This window comes from Grampus griseus (assembly GCF_964374135.1).
Source record: "Grampus griseus genome assembly, chromosome: 5".
Taxonomy (NCBI): domain Eukaryota; kingdom Metazoa; phylum Chordata; class Mammalia; order Artiodactyla; family Delphinidae; genus Grampus; species Grampus griseus.
In genome coordinates, this window is record NC_138998.1 from 88,722,003 (window position 1) to 88,743,572 (window position 21,570).

Below are 21,570 nucleotides of genomic sequence, written 5' to 3' on the forward strand. Positions count from 1 at the left end.
TAACCCTTAAGAAACTTCTATTTGTTGAGTTTTGGTACAGTATCAAACAATAGTCACAATTATCTGAAAAGACTATGAAAACACATCTCCCTTTTCTAACTACTTATCTATGAGAGGCTGGATTTCTTCATATGCTTCAACCAGAACAGTTGGATTCTTCAACCAGCTGACTTTTATTAAGCCAGAGATTTAAAAAAATATAAAATAAGCTTATTTTTCTCACTAATTTTTTGTTTGTTTTGGAACATAGTTTTCCCTCTAAAAATCGTTGCTTCTGTTAACGTCATTAAGATTTTTATTATGTTAAAATGAGTAAATACATACCTTAAATTCCTCTTTTAATTTCGAATACACTGTTAATATAAAACTCATGTAAACAAAATCTCTGTGGGGTCCTCAAAATTTTTTAAGCGTATAAAGTGTTCCTGAGACCCAAAAGTTTGGGAATTGCTGTTTTAACCCAAACACTCTTATAATGTTGAGAGTTTTAGAACTTGTTTGTAGCAAGAGGGGTGGGAATCATAAATATTTGAGGCTTTTATTATTGCACTAATTGCATAATAGAAGTAACTGCCTTTGATCAGGATTGGCTCTGCTTTAATACCATTTCTAATAAGCAAGGCATTTCTCACCTATCATTAATGAAGTAAGCTAAGCTGGGAGAGTAGACTAGAGTGAAATAAAATTTACCCTTCTCTTGGTCACATTCTGTACCATTTAATGACGCTTTCTAATAGTTATTTAGCAAGTCAGTCTACAAAGTACATTCACACTCATTTAATTTTCATTAACAATATTTTATCGCCATCCTCAATTTACAAATGAGGCAAAGAAGTTGTAATTATCTAAAGATCATATGGTCAGAAATGTGTAGAGCCACATAGTACACAAGGGAGCAGGGCACAGAAGGAAGAATGCGTTCCTCAGGATTAGGAGCTTAACTTGAATCTGCGTCCATTGCATAGCTGGTAACCAGGTTTGTGTCTCAATCACGTTTAAGTCAGTTACCATATTTTCCCTTCTGAAAAATGGATAACATAATACCTATGTTATCAAGTAGCTATGAGAATTAAACTAGGTAATATATATAAAGTACTTGCTCTATGGAAGATTCTCAATAAATGGTAGCTCACTCTCGAGAGTTCTGGAAAGGATCATTGCCATGGTTTGCTGATAACTGGACCCTCGACTCTTTATAAATATCAAAAATATGTGGATCATATTAGTTGCTCTTAAGCCAACAAGTTAAGTGGGAGAGGCAGTAGATAAGAAGACCATGATTAACTTATTTTGTGAAATCTTTTTGTAGGTGAGTTCCTAAAAAGGCTAGAAGAAAAGGAAGCTCTGATAAACCAACTTTCCAGGGAAAATATTACCTTCACTCTGCCGATTCAAGACCTGAAATGGCAATTGGCAGAAGAGACCAAAGTCCTGCATCTATTGTTTCTCACCAGGAGCTTGACTGTATGTTAAAAAAAAAAATAGTGCTTGCTAGGTCAGCCTGAATATCTTCTCATATAAAAGAAGGGGGGAAAGTGCCCTAGAAGTTATGGAAAAAGATGTGTTGGATCTTATACGTGCCAGGGAGGACTCTGATCACTGAAGGAACATCCTCAGTAATTTAGATCACTTCTCTAGTTTGTCAGATTTAGAGCAAACAAAGTATGCATTTTCATTTTGCATTATTGCTAGAACAGAAAGTCGGCAAAGTTCTTTATGGGTCTTTGATTCTGAATTGCACAAAGAAGTGGAATTAAATAAAAGAGCAGGATAAAATGAATGGGGCTGGATTAGCTCAATATTATTTCAAATTGTCAATATATTATAAATATTAGTCATTATTAGTCATTTCTTCCCAAGAGAATATATAATGTTGCTCGCAGGTGACCACAGTGAAAGTGGTTCTTTAATGTTAAAGCATAGTGACTAAGATGAGAGATGGATTTTTGAGCCCTGGTATTCAAGTCTGTTCTTAGTTCATATTCAAGGCCTCTTTCTTACTAAGACCCCAAAAGACTTCACTTGCATATAATCTCACTGCAACTCTTCAGACTTCAGTTTTTAAATGTTTTATTTTATTCCTTCCACTCTCCTTATTTTCTATATCATATGTACATTTTCAAATTACTGTCATGATTTGTGCATCAGACATCATGCTAGACGCTTCTCTCATGCCATATAAACCTTCATATATAAGTCATATGAAACTGGTAGAATTATATTTTTTTACATGAAGTAACCAAGGCTTTGAGAAGACAACTCATCCAAGGTCATACAGCTGGTAGTATACTGTGAAGGAAGTTTAGCAGGTTGTGAAATGACTAGATTTATAGTTTAGAAGATCTCTCTGGCTGACTTCCCAGTGGCTTCCAACTGGCATACAAGGCCCCCTTTCTTGGCTCCGGCCTCCTTTTGTGACCTTACCTTCCACAGCTGCCTCTGTCATTTACTCCCCTCCAGTCACCCTGGCCTCCTTGCTGCCCCTTATACAAGCTGTCATCATTCAGGCCTTAGGACGTTTGTAGCTGCTATTCCCACTGTTTGAAGGCCCTTCCCCAAGGCCTTTGGGGGATGATGAGAAAGAACCAACCATTCCTCATCATGTCAATCTGTTTTACGTTCTCAGTGCAGTCAGCAATTTTATTTAGTAATTTTTGTACATGATTGTTTTACATATCCTCTTACTCCTTTTAGCTCTGTTGGACAAAGGCTTTGTCTCCATCTCTTTTACTTCAATTAACACTATTGCTTAGAACAGGCGCTCAATAAATATATATTAAATAAGAGGAAGGGTAGCAATTTGAAGCCAAGTTTCCCAGATTCCAAAGCCTGTGTCCTTCTTAGGGCTCCTCATTCACTGCCCAAAGGTGTCTGCCTGAGACTGCCATTAACCAAGCCTTGTGCTTTCAGAGCTGCATCTACCTAAGAAGATGCTGTTTCCTAATTTACATTGAGGACCCATGAGGACTGGCAGCGACCCTGGTTCTTCACACTAGACTAGGTTACCTCTTGGGAATGATGTTGCTAGGTTAACCAGACCACCCCTTAAGTGCCAGCAGTAGTCATTAAACTGAGCTCTACTGTCCAGTAAATACAGCAGCCACTCCTACACTACAGGTGGCGACCTGAATTTAAATTGACATTAATTAAAATCAAATAAATTTTAAATTTAGTTTTGACTGAATTTGACCTTGTTTGGGGCACATTTTGAGTGTTTAACAGCCACGTGGCTAGTGGTTACCATATTGGCAGTGCACATATAGAATATTTTCATCACTATGGAAAGTTCTATTGGCTAGTACTGCTTTAAAGTTTTAAAGTTTTTAGGGATTTACATGTGAAATAAAAGGTTCTGTTCTCCTTATGAATAGAATGAAAAGGCTAGGCAAAACTCATTGGTCCTTTCTAGTCCAAACAAGATCTAACTCTTGTATATTGCTAAATATAAATCTGATTACCTAAATGATGGTGAGTGTTCCTCTTGCTACCGTTGCATTCTGCACTATTTCTAGAACTCCAGGCCTGTCTATTGTTGAAGCCCACATAGTCAGGCTGGCATTTCCCTAAATAGAACCCTCTTCTTTGTTGTAACGGCAGCAGTTAGATACTCTCTCCTTTCTCTTCTTGTCCCAAATTCTCTCCCTGGTATCATCTTATGAGGTTCAGGTTCGGCTTGCATTTGTGACAGGTGGTTATTAACCTTATCTAAAAAAGATGATGTCACCTCCAAGCCTTTCATTGTTTGTTAATGGCCGTGGTGCCTTTTTGTAACATGTGTTGTGTCCCCTGCAGTCACAGAGTGCCCTGGCCCAGGCCGTGAAGTCGGCCAAGCGTGACTGTGACCTGCTATGAGAGCAGTACCAGGAAGAGCAAGAGGCCAAGGCTGAGCTGCTCTGGGCCCTGTTCAAAGACAATGCTGAAATTGTTAAGTGGAGAACCAAGTATGAAGACGACACCATCCGGAGCACTGAGGACTTGGAGGATGCCAAGTGAGTGGGGCAGGGCTGCACAGAGGACTCTGAGAACAGTGACTGTGTCTTCGAGGCCACATGTGTACACTAAGCTAATCCTCACCAAGTGTGTGAACTAACCCAAGACCAAAGCTGAAACAGCCACCACTGGCAAGAAGCACATGCTCTAGAGGGGTTCAAAAATGAAAATTATAATACAGAGTGACAAAGACGAGAGAAGTCCTGGGGGAAAAAAAGAGGTTATTTCTAGGGGTACGAGGGAAGTCTTCATAGATGTGACTTTGAACTAGGGTTTGAAAGTAGGCTAGCACGAAAATCCTGTGTTTCATTTGGAACGCCAAAATAATGGAATCCATGTGTGTACATGTCTCCGTACCTTAAAGTCATCATGTCTCTGGTCTACAACTTGTACACTACAAAGTGGTCTGTGAAGGTGGACAGGGGCAGCTGGAAACGTATTAGGATTTGTCATCCTGCCTATGGGACAAAGGTTTCTTTGAAAAGAAAACACTTTGGGGTCACCTCTAAGGTTAGGATATCGGTTTTATAGCCAACACTACATAATGGCTTTAGAAGTTCTTCTCAGGAACTACAGAAGTTTGGGGCCCACATGAATCAAGACTTAGTACCAGGATGTAGTTCTAAAGCATTTTGCTCAGAGGTCAAAGGACTGTGTGTCTTTGAGAGAAAGTGTCAAACCATCCCCGGCTTATAATCATTAAAGGTTGACTCGAAAGAGTGTATCCCTGGCTTGGTAGCTTGGCAGAAATTCAGGGAAGATCAATACATTTCTCTTTAGCATCAACCAAAAATATTATTTTTTCAGTTCTTCACCTAAATCTTTGAAAGGCATTGCTGTGCACGTGCTGAACAGCTGCTGTGTTCTGTCCCTGAAGGGGTACCAAGCAATCTGTCTCTGTAGCCACAGTAACTTAAAAAGGGCTTTGGGATGACAGATACTAAAAATACCTGCAGTAAATGTGTTCAAAACTCTGGACTGCAGAAAAGTGGGGCTTTGAACTGAAATGGCGCCTCATATCCAAAATATGGCATTTGCTTCTAAAGCAAGATTTTTTTTTCCTAATAATTGAAGAATTCTGGTGAAAGTGTCTACCAGTCATTCTGTTTGAAGGTTTCCTAGGGAGGGACAGAAAAGAGGGAAAGTATATAGGTTACTTATGACCACATGGATTTGTTGGAACTAACAAATTGTGGTCCAGTAGTACATGACAACTGAAGAGAAATGATGGGCAAATGAGATAATATCCAAAGACTTTTTTTTTTTTTTGCTTTAAACTTAGTTGAACATCAAATAAATAAAGCATTGTCTGTATTATGATTTCCCACTAAAACCCCTAAGGGACGTGGAACTGCAAAAAAAATCTAGGATTCCATTTTTTTTTAATTGGAAAGCTGAGGATCTGTCTACTTAGATTTCCAGGCTGGGGTTCACATGATGAGTTAGTTTAGTGGAATCAAGCTCCCCTGAGACCCCATTTACCGCTTCTGAGTTCCCCAAGGATAGGAATCTGATTTCTTCATCTCCTACACCTTCTTGCGTATTCTAGGAAACTACATAGATGCTTATGGTTGGCAAGTTGAGCAGCAAAATTGTAGCTGGTAGTAAACGTAGAGCAACGTTATCAATCAAATGAAGGTGATCAATTGTCCAGTTTGCCCTGGACTTGCCCAGTTTGAGCACTGGTAGCCCCGTGTCCTGGTACAACCCCTCAGTCCCCCGCAGTTGGTCACCCAAAGTAAAATTCCTATTTTCTGGTTCCAACTGAGCATTTCTAAAGTAGTTAAAATATGTGTAATTGTTTTACAAGACTCCTGTTTTAGGTGGGATAAAGCATCAGAATCTCCTTTTTTTTCCTCCCTTATTAAGATATAATTGACATATACCATTGTGTAGGGTGTACAAGTAAGGTGTAGAATGTGATAATTCATTATATGCACATGTGAGAAATCTTTACCACAGCATGATTAGTTAACACTTCCTTTACCCCACTAAATTACCATTTTATTGTTGTTGTCATGGTGAGAACACTAAAGCTCTATTCTCATCGCAACTCTCACATATAAGATACAGTATTATTATTTTTTTATAAATTTATTTATTTTATTTATTTTTGGCTGTGCTGGGTCTTCGTTGCTGTGCGCGGGCTTTCTCTAGTGTGGCGAGCGGGGGCTACTCTTCATTGCAGTGCGCAGGCTTCTCATTGCAGTGGCTTCTCTTGTTGCAGAGAACTGGCTCAGCAGTTGGGGCTCATGGGCTGCAGAGCACAGACTCAGTAGTTGTGGCGCACGGGCTTAGTTGATCCTCGGCATATGGGATCTTCCCGGACCAGGGCTCGAACCTGTATGCCCTGCATTGGCAGGTAGATTCTTTAACCACTGTGCCACCAGGGAAGCCCACAATACAGTATTATTAATGATAGTCACCATGTGGTACAGAAGAATCTCTTCTTACCAGTTAAGAAAAATGAAGCAAAGACGTGAAGTGACTATGGTTAGAAAGCCAGTGAGCAAGGAGTAGTTGTTAGAGCCCAGGTCTTTCTTAGACACTGAGCACAGACTGGTTTTTGCAGGATTCCACCAAAAGGGGGCTTTATGAGCACACTGCTCTGTTGGGCTGCTGTGTGGAACATGTTAATTCCTGAGGATCTTTTTCTGTTTAATAACTGGAGATTGGAAAAAGCTTTGGTACATACAGTACCTTTCAACTAAGAGGTGTGATGAATGAGTAAGAATGGGACTGCCAGTGTCCCTGCAGGAGATGGGAACAAGAGAACACTTTGCATCCATAAGGAAGCGAATGAACATTGTAAGGATGGTAGAGGAAGCATTTTAATAAGCCACTGCATCTCAGAGGATTCTGGAGGGAGGACAGACGGGCTAAAGTACCCCCGACAGCAGTAGGACCTGATAAGTGAGCATAACGCTGGGATGGATGTGGGTATATAAATTTGGGAAGAGGAGCTGAGATGGAGAAGAAATTCAGAGAAAAGATACTCAGGCATGTTTAGGAGTCCCATGATGAGAGGGGGAGACTGAGCAGGAGAGAGCCAAAGAATGCTGCTTGGAAGCAATAAAGCCAAGGAGCTCTTTAGAGACTAGACGTGCCCCCAAACTTTTAACGGTTGCTTACTGTTGGGTGTTCAGTACCATCTTTCTCTTTCTCCCATTTCTTATGAAGTCTTTGATAAAGTCTGTATTGCTTACTTAAGGTTCAGGGGAAGCAGATACTTACAGGGATTCAGAGGTTCTGAGTGTCAAGTCCAGGTTGGCAAAGGGTGGGGAGGGAATAAGGGACATGTGGACACAGAAGCCAGAGTGTGGTGGTCAGCAGACATCTGGCTTCCACAGGCACAAGGAGGTCATTGTCAGGCACAAGCTGCTTCCCCTTCAGACTATGAAGCCACCCTCAGGAGCCCCCCCACCCCCCATTTGTACCCAAGTGCTGTGTTTAATAAGGACACACTGCACGAGCTCTCTGAGGGTTGTGGCTTCACTCGCCCTTTGGACCTCCCCTTCTCAGGAAGAAGCTGGCAATTCGGTCGCAGGAGGCTGCCGAAGCCATGGGGGTGGCCCATGCCAGAAGGGCCTCCCTGGAGAGGGCCAGGCCCCGACCGTAGCTCGAGCTCGGGGACACCCTGTAGCATCGTGGGAAGGTGCACCGCGCGGCTGCTGCGCTGGACCGGTGGCAGCAGCACTTCAACCAGTGCCTGCACGGCTGGAGGCGGGAGCACGAGTAGCCTCAGGCGATGCCCGACGCCCCGCAGAGGAGGCCCGGGCCCTCAGCGCCCGGCTCCTCGATCTCAGGCACATCTACGAGGAGAGCACCGCGAGCCAGCGGACCCTCCGGAGGGAGAACAAGAACCTGAAGGGTACGTTGCCCTGGGAACCGGAGCAGGGTCCCGGGAGGGCCCTGCGCCAAGGGCAAGGCTGCCTCGATGCGCAGAAACCTTAGCATCGTCCTGGCCTCGCTTGGGTCTTAACTTCTCCATTTTGAATACTAGCTTTGGATTTTGTTTTTTTTTTTATACTACAGATACTATTTTCATTAAAGGAGTTCTAAACATAAGAGTACTTTCCTAACTTTAGCCCCAGTTCCTGTCCGTAAAGGAAGCCTATTAAGAATTTCTTTATATTCATAACCTGCATAATATGCATACAGGTAGTTTTTACTTAAATTACACGTTATTCTATACTTTTTATTTTTTCCATTTATTAACTTATTTTCTAATTTAACAAATATCTCTATAGCCCATACTACGTGCCAGGCACTGTTCTATATATAACTATTCATTGTTTAAGTCTCAGAACAGCCTTATGTGTTAGTTTATCTGTAAAATGCAGATTAGATTGAGTCATTTAAGGTTAAGAACTTGGCCAAATTCACATTTGATGAGTAGCAGATCTGAGGTTTGAGCCCAGCCAGCTTGATTCCGGCATATACACACTTAACTATGGGCTCTGCCACCTCCCATGTGCCTGTAGCTGGAGCCCTACCAAGTGACTGTTATTAGCGACACAGTGTTTTATGATAAGGCTGACTAACACGTTTAACTAGACCTTATTAATTTTCGATAAAATTTTTCACAATTATAAATAATCCTATATTGTACATCCGTGTACAATGGGGACGTGTACAAATATTTCAGTAGGGTAGATTCCTAGAAATGAAATTGCAGGATTAAAGGAGTGAATTTTCAAATTCTGAGATATTGCCCAGCAGCCCTTCAAAGAGGCTGCCAACTTATACCAGCACCAACAGTGATGTGCATTACAACCCTGAGATGCCCTGGGAGTAAGTTCATTACTATTGGAGGCATAAATGAAACTTGCTTTCTCTGTTGACCTACCTAGTCCATGAGCAGGTCACTGACTGGGCCTGTGAGAGGTGCTGGAACAGTTAGAAAACTTTCATGGCATCTGAACCACCTGGAGGGCCTGTTAAAACGCGGTTGGCTGGGTCCCACCGTCAAGAGTTTCTGATCCAGTAAGTCTAGGAGGGGGTCTAAGAGTTTGTATGTCTAAGAAGTCCCCAAGCGAAGCTGGCTGTTCGTGTGGGGACCATACTTGCTCTGGGCTGGAGCCTGGGAAGAAGTCTTTTTCAAAAGCTCTCTGAGTGATTCTACGGTATGGTCAGAGTAGAGAACCACTGCCTTGAGTTTTCTCCTGGGAGCCCCTCTTCTGGAGAAGTTTTATCAGAGAAGGATTTATTATTCACATGAGACTTGCCATCTCATGGGTTTGTTTTTGTAACTAAAAAATTCTTGTCACAGCCTATCCTAGCTGGGGATCTCAGAGCCAGAGGAGCGGTCAAGCCCCTGAATTCCTTCCACTGCCTCTGGACTGTGGGTAATTCCCAGAGCACTTGGCCCTGCTCCACACCTTAGGCTGCAGAGGCTTCCTTCATGAACAGTGTCAGGTGTTGTGTCAGTAACAACAGGTTACTGTGTCAACAACAGTGTCAGGTGTTGTGTCAGTCAGTGTCAGTAACAGTGTCAGGTGCCGGAGGTTTTGTCACTTCTGGCTGCCTTGCTCTTTCAGAGACGTGTGTTCATCAGAGGGTTCACGCATTGGCTTCTGGCAGACAGTGACCCAGCTTATGCTGTAAGTTCCCATTCTGGTGTTGAGCGACAGCTGACACAGTGGCCGCCACCCGTGTTGATAGCTAAGCTCTTCCACTGGATAGGATTCCAGATCTGGGTCCTAGAGCCCCACCGGGCAATATCTGGCATGGCTCTGACAAGCAGGACCGCCATGTACAGTCACACAGGTTGTTCAATGCACAATACTCTAAGAAACACCATCCTCCCCAGCTGTTGTAGGCAACTTTGTGGCAGATGCCAAAAGAATACTTTGAAGAGGGGATTCTTTTTTCTAATTCAAACAAACGTCCCATACGTGCCAGCGGTGGCCTTGCCATCAAGTTACCAAGGATGGCATGACCAGGGTCCCAGTGGGCCTCTGGGAACAGTCTCTTTTGGCTGACATCATGGATCTGAGACTGGTTCTTTTCACTAACTTTGTTTTTCATCCCTCTCCAGAAGAGATTTCTAATCTGAAAAATCAGATGAAAGAAGGAAAGAAGAACTTAAGTGAAATGGAAAAGATCAAGAAGTAGATTGAACAAGAAAAGACTGAAGTCCAAATGGCATACCTCGGAAGAGGCCGAGGTATTACCTCCAGGGAGCAAAGCAGGCTTCCATCACTGTGACAGTGCAGAAGACCTGCATTCTAGTCACAACAACAGCAAGAACACGCTTATAACCCTTGACCCTTATTCAGGGGTTAACTGCGTGCTAGGCACTATGCCTGGCTCTTTGTATGCACTATTTTATGTAATCACCCTAGCAAACTATTGTCCTCATTGTACAAATGAGGAAATCGAGGCTAGGGGGACAGGATAAACAATCGTGGATGCAACTCTCTTGATTATAAAGAAAACAAGAACCATGTCTATCTTGTTCGCTAATTTATCCTCAGTACCTAGACCCTCACTACTCTAAACGTGGCCTGTGGACTGGTTGCATGGGCATCACCGGGGAGCTTGTTAGAAATTCAGACTCTCAGCCTCTCTCCAGCTCTGTTGGATCAGAATTTGAATTTTAACAAGATCCCTGGGTGGTTCATATTTACCCTAACATTTGAGAAGCACTGGACTAGAACATTGCCTGGCATACAGTAGCGGTTCAATAAATATTTGTTGAATGTTGAATAGCTAAATATCCTCATACCTGCCCCTCTCTTTAAATAAAATCAGTCGAAACACTTTTTTTTTTTTTGCAAAAAAAACTTTAGGTAGTTTGAAAAATGAATTCAAAGCAATGTTCTCAAACATTTGTTGCTGAAAGCTTATCTTTGTGTGGGTTGTTTGACAGGAGTGTTTTCAGTGTTATGGATTAAAAGTTCAGGAAAAATCTCTGACTTGATCCCTAGGTGTGTGCTAGTAATTGAAAGGACCCCTGAGAAAATCTTTTTGCCAAAGAGGGTGAACTCAGAAGGTAGTTATCCTGTCACGGTCATTAAGTAGTCAACAAGGCCTACAAAGCCTCTTTTCTCGCAGCTGAATTTCATTTTCTTGACCTACCCTTTGACTAAACACCCAGTCACATTAAAAATGCATCCCTCACCCACTCACCCTCCAACAGAGACAATAATTTTTAAAAGGCATAGCAAGTCCATTTCAGGCATGGGCCTTTTCAAAGGTGTGATAATGAAAAAATTAGACCCCAGAGGATTGCTCTGAGTCAAGCAATGTCCGATCAATTTACCTCACCACCACATTTCTGTAAGAAATCTACCAGACAGAAGATGTGTCAAGTGGACCGCTCTTGACACAGCTCTTGTCTTTTTATGCAAATTGTTTTCTGAGGCCTCTACATTTTATGTAGAATCCTTTCAGTTGGCAGTGTGGTGTCCCCTAACAAGGCCGGTCCTCGTAAAGTGGGTGAACTTTGTCTCATTCACTTGTTCCTTTTGTTCCCCGTCTGTTCTCTGGCCACCCTGGCTAGGGACTTTCTAAAGCCACCACCTTAACCCAAAGAAGTAACTTTTATGGTGGAAATTTCAAGCAACATGAGAAGCCAATGAGAGCTGTGATTGGCCGGGGCAACTTTAGTCCTATATAACGTGTAGACTAACATCTTTGTACGTTAAATTGAGCTGCCCGTTGAAGGTGAGACGACTAAGGCCCCAGCGCTCATACCGTTCAGTAGCACTAGATGGCATTATATTCTATTCGCATTTTCTCAAGTTTTGTCTTCAGCTGCATCCATAAATACTTCATCAGCTTGGACATGTATTTGTAAAACTGGGTTATTTCTTTTCCTGAGTGAGCCTTTATGAAAAACGTTATCAGATTATTTTTGAAGTCACAAAACTCAAATTATCCCAGGTCACCTTCAAAGCTTCACTTTCTCAGTGCATTCAAAAGGGTTAGAGGTGACAGTTTCCCCCTGAAGGAAGGGCATCATTCCCTCGGGAAATTGCTATACCAGCATTTGTTTTTTATTTATTTTCTATTATATTGAAGTTAGTATTGAGAGAACAGCAGCAAGGCTGTAAGCCATATTAAAGTCCCAACATCTTTCTTATTTTTATTTTGAAATTGCTATTCAGTTTTACCTTTTACTTTTGATGGTATGTGCTAAGCACTCCTCAGAAGGGGCTAGAAAAATTGCGTTTGCCCTCAGGACTGTCTGCCAATGGTTAACTGACCAATAGATGGTGGTCACCCCTTGTGCCCTTTATAAACATCCACCCCCAGTGTTCTGTTTATTTCTTCTATACGAATTTTATCTTTGGAACAGGCTTTAAAGATTTAATCAAACCTACGCTTTCAAACTTGAAACACCTTTATAACATCCCTGGCAGTATGTGCCTTGCCTATATTTAAATACTCAAGGGGGCAGGAAATCTCCCTGCCTGTCAAAGCAATCCATTTGAAATAATAGTAGTAATTATGGTGATAATGGCTCACACCAAGCATTATGTGTAAGTACATCATAAATTCCTTTATTTGAGTGCTGTCCTGTTTCTTGCTCTCTGAATGCTTTCAACTTTTTTTCTATCCCCCTGTGATGTCCAGAAATAAATAAAAGTTTCCAGGTAGGAGTTATCACCTTCCTTGTTTTAGTTTTGATGCTTTTATTGATTCATCCCAACGATGGAAACATTAGAAAAAGTCAAGGGTAATAAATTAAAAAAATGAAATATAGTCACAGACAAGATTGAAAATGTCTATTTTAAAAATGCTTTAGATTCCAGTTCTTGAACTACAGCTGAAGGCCCTCAGAACATCAGATCTATAGGTGACGTGACAAACAAAAGTAATCACTTGTCTCTCATCCTGTTCCGATCTTCAGGGATGTGATTTGACCTTAGATTATTCCTAGCAATTCTAAAGAGAGCTCCGTTAATGATATACGTTTAGAGAAAAAAAAATTTTGTCCAAAAGTGGGCTGAATTAAGTGCTTTTTATTTATATATTTCAGGAAGCTCTGGAACGCAACGAAAGCAAGATTCTTCATCTGCAGCTTGAACTCTCAGAAACTAAAGCGGAAATTGAAAGAAAGCTTTCAGAGACAGATGAAGAGATAGTAAAATGTAGGTATTTACAATTATTTTGATGAGCAACAATTGCATATTTTAGAATCCTTAACTGAACAGAACCCACTGTGTTTGGCTGCTTTTATGACCCTTGTTGGACTATTACCAAAGAAACAGCCAGTCTAACCCAACACTAGAATCTTTCTAGTAAGCTCAGCACTGTTAATATAAAGGAATACCTCTACACGATTACTATCAGTTTTTTATGATTTTCTTATAAAATTCTTTTTTTTTTTTTTTGCGGTACGCAGGCCTCTCACTGCTGTGGCCTCTCCCGTCGCGGAGCACAGGCTCCGGATGCGCAGGTTCAGCGGCCACGGCTCACGGGCCCAGCCGCTCCGCGGCATGTGGGATCCTCCCAGACCGGGGCACGAACCCCTGTCCCCTGCATTGGCAGGTGGACTCTCAACCACTGTGCCACCAGGGAAGCCCTTATAAAATTCTTTTTGAGCAGCTTCTACTTGCATACAAGACTCAAGATAACACACCAAAAAAGAATAAGTATGTGGACAAGGACCGTGTATACTGTCTGGGTTTCCCTACAACAAGCTGCTTTCTTGAGCGTTTAAGATACTGACTGGTAATGCTAAACAGTGGAGGAAAAGAACTAAAAGATGTGATGCTGGGCATTAAAATTAATGTCAGATCAGAGTGAAGTTTCCACATCCCCCCTGCCTGTACCTGTAGCCGTTTGTTTGGAGAGGGGCCGGAGCCAAGAGCTAAGCTGCTTATGAATCCCTGTTGAAGCAGCTGAGTCTTAATAGTCAGGAAACTGAATTAAACAGGAGTCCTGTGTTGCAGGATCTCTTCTTAGCTTCATAATAACAAGCTGATGATTTTAGAAATTTTGCTTCTTAGCTTCTCAGTGAAGTGAGGGGATGAAAGCAGCCCCCTCCGTGTCACAGAAGGTGGTGAGGAAGATCAGTAAGCTGATGTTGGCAAAGCACTTCACACTCTAGATCAAAGGCACAATTATAAACACATGGAATTAACTATGATTGTATTATGCATCTGATCTGTTCCCTTAAGTCAATGCCGTATGTCAGCATGGAAAAGCATTTTTGAGTCTGAGGTTCGACTGGCAACTTGCTTTTAACGTGTTTGTTAAACAATTAAAAGAAAAAGTTACCATGTTCAGTTGAACTGGCCTCTTACCCATAGCCCATCTTCAGACAAAACTCCCATGGGGGTCATTTTTTTAATGAGGATGTCAAGCCAAATTTGGTCCTCTGTGTGCTTTGAGTTATCTTTGCTCTCACTCACTGGCACTTTCCTCTGTAGGACTGACTGTAGGGGTGAATTCTGGTCTACTTAAGAGGCTCTGAGTCCTTGTGTAAAAGAATTTTTTGTTTTTGATGGAGGGCAAAAACATTGGGCCTTGATATTTGCCCTACTTCCTTCCATGAGGAACAAAAACGAATGTCTCCTTGCGCCATTAAAAAAAAACAACAAAAAAACCCCCCTCGTTTCAGGTAACGTCAAACCTGTGCCTATTAATAAACCCAGCTAAGTACAACTGAACCCTGAGAGTCTGCATCTTGTCAGATACATCTGAATGTTGTAGAGCTGTTCCCCAATTATAATAATTTCAGTGCAAAGGAAGCTGGAGATCCAAACAGCTAGGGCTGGGAGAAGAAAGAACTGAAGACGAGGCAGGAGCTGCGAAGGGGCTGAAAAAAGAAGGGCGGGCTGAAGGGAGGAATAAGCTATTCATGAGTTTTAGTTAATGATTCATAATAACTGTCACAGGTACATCCAGAAAGGAAAGATGAGCATATCTTAACAAAATATCACAAATACCATGCAGACCCTTTCGGTGTGAGTGCCCTGTGCCAGTGGAGATTGGATCACAATGCCTCGGTCAAATCCAAGGGTTTAATCTGACTTCAGGGCTAGGAGAGGATGGGATCTTAAGGAAACTGAAGAGAATGCCAGGGGGAAATACTAGCAAAGCAGATGATTTTGAGCAATCAGGGGTAAACCAGGTAAAATCCAGAACTCAAGGGAAATATTGCCTGAGGGAAAGATGAGGTTCAAGGTCCTCTTTCACATAATCCTTGGGAAGCTCCATAGAAACCGAAGGAGGCCTGTGAAGCAGGACCCGAGAAGCTGAAGGGACCAGGAGGACAGGAGAGAGACTCAGAGGCAAAGGCAAAACCTTGGTAGAGCTGCAAACTGGGTAACTCATTCACTCATTCTCTGCCACCCAGCCCGCTGCTCTTCCATTCGGTGAGGACTGATCCTGTATGAGCCGGGCTGGAAGCCTGTTGGTGGTGAAAGAATGAGCAGCTGGTACACGAGTTGTATGTTTCACTTGCTCAACAGATATCTGAGCGCTTCATGTTGGCAAGACGCTGTGCCTGCTCTTCTAGACGGGGCTTCCCAAACTTTTATGGAGTGTTAGGGCTTTTTTGTTTCCCTACAAATGTTATAATTAGCAGAGCTAGAGGTAGGCAGGTGACAGTGCAGTCACTGCTGGAAGGAGGGGAGGAGCTTTGATGTCCGGCTTTGATCCTTGCCCTCATCCACACAGGAAAGGAAGAGTGACATCATGGCTCCTTGAAGGCCGGCTGGCGGCCATGACTGCAGTCTAAGTCAGGCCCTGCTGCAAGGCCCCAGACTGGGTCGAGAACAAGTTGGTCAGTTGCATCCTGAATCTCCTGGGGCCACTGACTATATACATACCCCTCCCAACTCAGGATATTCAAGGAAATGCTGAAATGTGTGGCAGTCTTCTCAGTGACCCAGAACCAGGGTGCCCCGGCCTGCATTCTGCTCTCCCTGGACACACCCAGCGAGGTGCTGTGGAAGGAGCTTTTGGGAATGAGGTATCAAAATGCCTTACTCTATCGAAGCGTGCTTGTTTGCTTTGGTTTGATCATCTGTGGAAGGGTTAGATGTATGGGGTCACACGGTAGATATTTTTGGCTTTGCAGGACATAGAGTCTCTGTTGTAGCTACTCAACTCTGCAATTGTAGCTTGAAAGCAGCCATAGACCATAAGAAAGTAAATGGTCATGGCTGGGCCCATAGCCCATAGTTTGCCCACCCCCAGCCTATGGCCTCAGGTACCTGGTAACATTCCATCATCTTTTCCTTCCTCTCCTCTGAGTTCAGTAATAGCGAACTTTGCCACGTGGTCTCAATTTACATGTACTATCCAACTTAATTTCTTTTATTGTTTGAGTCTCTGCCAGAAGAATATGTTTAAATCTCTTCTCATTTCTAAGTAAAATATTTTAGTGCGACTTCAAGAAGTAGCAGCTCAAACTCAGACACGGCATTTAGTTAGCAAAATATCTTGTTAATCACTTTAAAGCTGAAACGCGTGTATTAGAAGTAAGGAAAATCTTTCATTTCCCTGATATAGACGAGCAACATGGCAAGAGAAAAATATTACTGATTGAATTGACTGTCAATTTAAATCCTTAACTTTTTCAAGTTTTAAAAAAGAACGGTTCTGTTCTTGTTTGCATTTGGTTTCTTTCCTCAAATTGTGTTTCACAGTTCAGAAAAAAAAGAGGAAAGAAAGAAAAGGAACTTCTTACCATATTGCCCTGGTCCTGACTGCTTCATTTTTCTTAAGAAACATACTCAAGGAGCTTTCATTTTAAAGATTTCTTGACTCTGCATGGAATGCACTGATTGTTTAGTGGCCATTCTCTAGGCCTGTGTTATACAGAAGCCTCTTAAACCGTAGCACTTTCTACTTGTCTGTAGGCACTCATGAAGTTTCATAAACCACGGTGGAAAAAGTACAATTTGAAACATTCATTTTGTCTGCCTAAGTAGAATATATCTCTGTGCAGAGGATTTTGACACCAGCTTAGAGACGCCTTAGTGTTCCTGCAAAAGGAGAGTCAACTGTGGCAAAAATGAGTTTCCTCATGTAAGACAGAACAGTGTCTTAAAGCTTTCAGTGATGCTGAGTGTGTGTCACTGTAGTATTATGGGCTAGGGCTGCCATAACAAAATAGACTGCGTGGCTTAAACAACAGAAATTTCTTTTACCACATTTCTGAAGGCTGGAGGTCCACGATCAAGTTGCTGGCGAGTCTGGGCCTAAGACCTCTCTCCTGGGCTCACAGGTGGCCAACTTGCTGGGTCCTCACATTTTCTTTTCTCTGTGCTCACCCATCCCTGTGTCTCTTTGTGTGTCCATATTTCCTCTTCTTATAAGGACATCAGTCAGATTGGATTAGGGCCTACCCTAAGGGCCTCGTTTAACTTAATCACCTCTTTAAAGGCCCTGTCTCCAAATTTACTTGCATTCTGAGGTACTGGGGGTTAGGGGCTTCAACATATGAATTTGGCTGGGGGGAAGAGAGGAGGGACAAAATTCAGCCATAACAGTCTCTAGTAACATTACATGCTGGCATTCCTGTAGGATTCTGATCTGGGAGCAGAACAAAAGCCCAGGACCTAAGGATAGGCAGGAGAGGCTGGCCACAGCATGTGGGAGCCAGGACATGGCACTGGCAACAGAGAGGTGCTGACTCTGGAACCAGAAAGAGTTCTTTCCTGTACATTTGCATAACTACTTCTGAAACCTCCGCCCCATCCATGGGGGGAGGGTGGTCACAAAAAGTGGCCCCTCCACCTGTCACCCAACGGGAAACTCTGACCACACTCTTACTCCTCTGTAGGCTGTGTGACTCGCTGCTGGCCTCAGAGATCGCAATACAGGCTCAAAGACAACTCAGTGTGGAACCTAATTCTGACTCAAGATGAATATGTGTCTGCCATTTGTGTGCTGATGGGCTCTATGAGTATGTCTTGTCTTATCTGCCCAGTTCTAGGCCCTGTTTCATAGGGTGAGCTTAACAGGGCCTGTGTTATAAGAGTTACACTGTCCTGACGCACAACCACCAAATCTTGATGGCTTAAAACCATCAAAGCTTATTTTTGCTTTGTGTCAGAGTCCAATGTGGGGTAGGATGGAGAGTGGGCCACTATCCCAAGTCTCTCAAGAACCCAGGTTCCTTCCATCTTCTGATGCCAGATCATCCATGTGTGGCCACCAAGTTTGCTATAGATGGGGAAGAGAGAGCACAGGATCACACAAGTAAAAGGCTGTATGTGTGAGCCTTGGAAACACTTCTGCCCGTAGTCCATTGGTCAGCATTCAGTCACATGGTCCCAGACTTACTGCAAGAGTCCTAGGAAATGATTGCCATGGGTTCCCCACAGTTTTTCATTGTCTCTCTGAACACACATCTATTGTGTAAGCTTCTGTCACTTTGCAAAAATGATTTCAGCATGGACCTTTCATTGTTATAAAGGCATATTGAAGTAATTCAATATCATACAGCAGTTGGTTTTCTCAGCCTATCCTTGGTTGTACTCCCAAACTCCTGGAGAAAGATAACCATGCTATTCTAGGGGAATTTGGTGTCACAGGCTGTTAGAGCAGGATTGCTGGCGATCAGGACTTATTCCAACCTGGGTGGCTCTTTCTTGCCGTGTTCAGACATGTTTCACCGTTGAAAGTATTTAAATATTATGCCTGTCTGAAAATGCATCCTTCCTTCACCCTTAGCCACTCTAGGGAATCTAGACCGTCCTGGAGGGGTTCTTAGATAAGGCGAAGACTGCCCCACAGGAACCTCAAAAAGATTCTGGTGCTTTTCTTGATTTTTCCGGGAAGTTGGTCTGGGAATGATGGACATTAGTCTGTTATGATGGACAAATGCTTACTGATCTAACCCTTCCATCTCCATGGTTTCCAAATGAAGACCCTTTAGACCCATTTTGTTAATTACACAGAATTTTTCTTGAATTTTAATTTTTTCTGATTCCTAAACAGTTGTGTGTACAAAGCAGGTAACCTTTCTTAATTTGGGTGTATGATTTTTCCCCTGAATGTTATTCTAAAATTAGGAGGAAGCAGCAGTGTGCTATTGACTCCCTGCAGTCGAGTCTGGATTCTGAAGTTCGGAGCAGAATTGAGGCCACTGGGCTGAAGAGGAGCATGGAAGGGAACCTCACTGAGATGGAACTCCAGCTCAGCCGTGTCAACCGCCAGGTGTCAGAGGCAACCAAATCCCTGGGCCAGCTTCAGATCCAGATCAAGGTATTTTCAATTGTAATGCAGGGGTGAGGCAGGGATGTCTCTGCTTATGGGAGCAAACCAAGCAGCAGGTTGTGTTGAGCAATAAACGTGAGGACAGCAAATCTAATCCTTCGGGAGAGCAGGAAGATGCTTACGTTGAATCGCTGGGGCTTGTTCAGAGCACGCATGCGTAAGTGCAGATCCCACTGAACTGCCAGGGATCCACGTCCCCCGCACGTGTTTTCTCTCGCAGGACCTTCGGGCGCAGCTGGAGGACAGCACACGCCTGAACAGTGAGCTGAAGCAGCAGTTGGCGGTGGCCGAGCTGCGCAACGCTCTTCTCCAGGCTGAACTCGAGGAGCTGAGGGCCTCGCATGAGCAGACAGAATGTGGGCGCAGGCTGGCAGAGGAAGAGCTCCTGAAAGCCACAGGAAAAAAATCAATCTTTTCCACACCCAGGTGGGGCCCGTAAACTCGCCATTAGCCATGTCAGCTGGTGGGAGGCAATGGATCCACACTGGTTGGCCTAGGACGGTACACGGTTGCCACGTGGAGCCTTGCAGGTGGCCGGTGAGGCAGGGAGAGCCTTTTGCAGCAGAGTGGCGGTCTCGCCCTTCATTCATCCCCAGATGCATTGGTTCCCTAGGGCTGCAGCAGCCAAGTTCCCAAACTGATTACAGAAATGTAATCTCTCTCAGTTCTAAAGGCTAGAAGTCTGAAATCACGGCATTGGCAGGGTCGTGCACCCTCTGAATCTTGCAGGGAGTCCTTCCTTGCATTTTCCCAGCTTCTGGTGGTTTGTTGGCAATCATTGGTGTTCTGTAGCTTATAGATACGTCACTCCAATTCACCTCCTTCACTTGGCATTTTCTCTGCGTCTTAACATCATCTTCCTTCTGTATCTGTCATTGTCCAAATTTCCAAATTTTTATGAGGACATCAGTCATATTAGATTTGGACCCACTCTAATGACCTCATTTTAACTTGACTACCTCTCTAAAGACCCTATTTCCAAGTAGGGTCACATTCCGAGGATTGGGGGTTAGGACTTCAACATATGTTTTTGGGGGGAGGGACACAATTTGAACCAAAACACTAAGCCCTGCCAGAAGAATGAACTGTCAGGGTACTCATAGCTAGGATGCTGGGGAGAGAGAGAGGAACATTCGCTAGGGTTCCAGAATCATTTGCCTGCTTCTCCTTTTCCTGCTAAGCCATGTATTCCCCGAGCATCCCAGGATTCGAAATAAATGCTCCTGCTTCAGAGCCAGGAGATTTCAAACAATTCTGAGTGGCTGCTGACAGATATGATGAACTGTCAGGACTGGCTTCTCATGGAAGGTTATGTAAGTGACACAAAGCAAGAATTCTTAAATCGTTGCCATTCTCATGGAATCAGGAGAAGCCATAGTGGCTAGGACAAAAGCTCGATAAACATTTTTAGGGCACCCACCGTAAGCTGAACAGGTATGCATGGTATAGACAGATGCAAAATATCTCCATCGTCCTAAAAAGGTGGAGATCTAAGTTAACACACTGCAGTGCACTGCTGGGATTGTAGTGATAAAGCAAGCACACCCCTACAGAAAGCCTTCCCTGATGATCCTAGACTTAGGTAGATGCACAGTATGCTTAATCTGAGTCATGAAGGACATGGAAGAAGTCAGCCAAGTAGAGAGAAAAGTCAAGGTCAGAGGCATGGGGAAAAGAGGGAATTTAGGATGTTAAGGAAAATTGATATACTTACTATAGCATACGGTAGTGGGTGGGAGAGGTCAGCAGAATTGATGCTAAGGGAGAGGCAAGTAGAGCCAGGTCACCAGGGATCTTGACTTTGAGACTGATGGAGTTTGAATTCTATCATGCAGCTAATGGGGGTCTGCTGAAGAATTGTGAGTAACTGGGAGGCAAGTTATTAGATTTGCATTTTAGGAAGTTTACTCTGGTGATTGTTGTGAAGGATGGATTAATGCAACTAGGGGCAGATGTGCCATTCTCTGGGATATTTAGAAACATCTGTGGGATCATTTTGGTTGCCATAGAGACTGGGAAGTACCACTGACATTTAGTGGGCAAGGTCCAAAGATACTAATGCTCCCACAAGATACAGGATAACTCAACATCCCAAAGAATTGCTCCTCCCAGAATGCCAACTGTGACCCCACTGAGAAACACTGGATAAAAGGAAGTATTGATATAAACCAAAGATGTACCTGCTGGAAGGCAGTGCATTTAGTTTGTGCCTACAGTTTGTGCCCATGTGCATGACACGATCCTATTAGGATACCATGTGGTATAAAACAAATAGGCTATACGTTATGCATAATTCCCAACAGGCTAACTTACTTCAATATTTTCTTTATCTCTCAAGAAAACTTAACTAAATACGATGAGTGGGAATCTTATAAAGTAGAATATTGAATT

At 43.1% G+C, this 21,570-nt stretch overlaps 1 protein-coding gene across 1 annotated transcript in view; it reads left to right on the forward strand.

Moving 5' to 3' along the window:
* Positions 1-21,570, forward strand: part of MYH15 (myosin heavy chain 15) — a gene marked incomplete at both ends in the record, with an annotated part of 167,516 nt that overhangs the window by 125,293 nt on the left and 20,653 nt on the right. Inside the window, 15 exon segments of the mRNA XM_082655327.1 lie at positions 1,310-1,428; positions 3,793-3,849; positions 3,853-3,989; positions 7,513-7,606; positions 7,610-7,630; positions 7,634-7,726; positions 7,730-7,748; positions 7,751-7,861; positions 10,031-10,104; positions 10,108-10,146; positions 10,148-10,159; positions 12,980-13,095; positions 18,975-19,167; positions 19,400-19,576; positions 19,579-19,605. Of these exon segments, the coding sequence (XP_082511453.1) occupies positions 1,310-1,428; positions 3,793-3,849; positions 3,853-3,989; positions 7,513-7,606; positions 7,610-7,630; positions 7,634-7,726; positions 7,730-7,748; positions 7,751-7,861; positions 10,031-10,104; positions 10,108-10,146; positions 10,148-10,159; positions 12,980-13,095; positions 18,975-19,167; positions 19,400-19,576; positions 19,579-19,605 (1,289 nt within the window).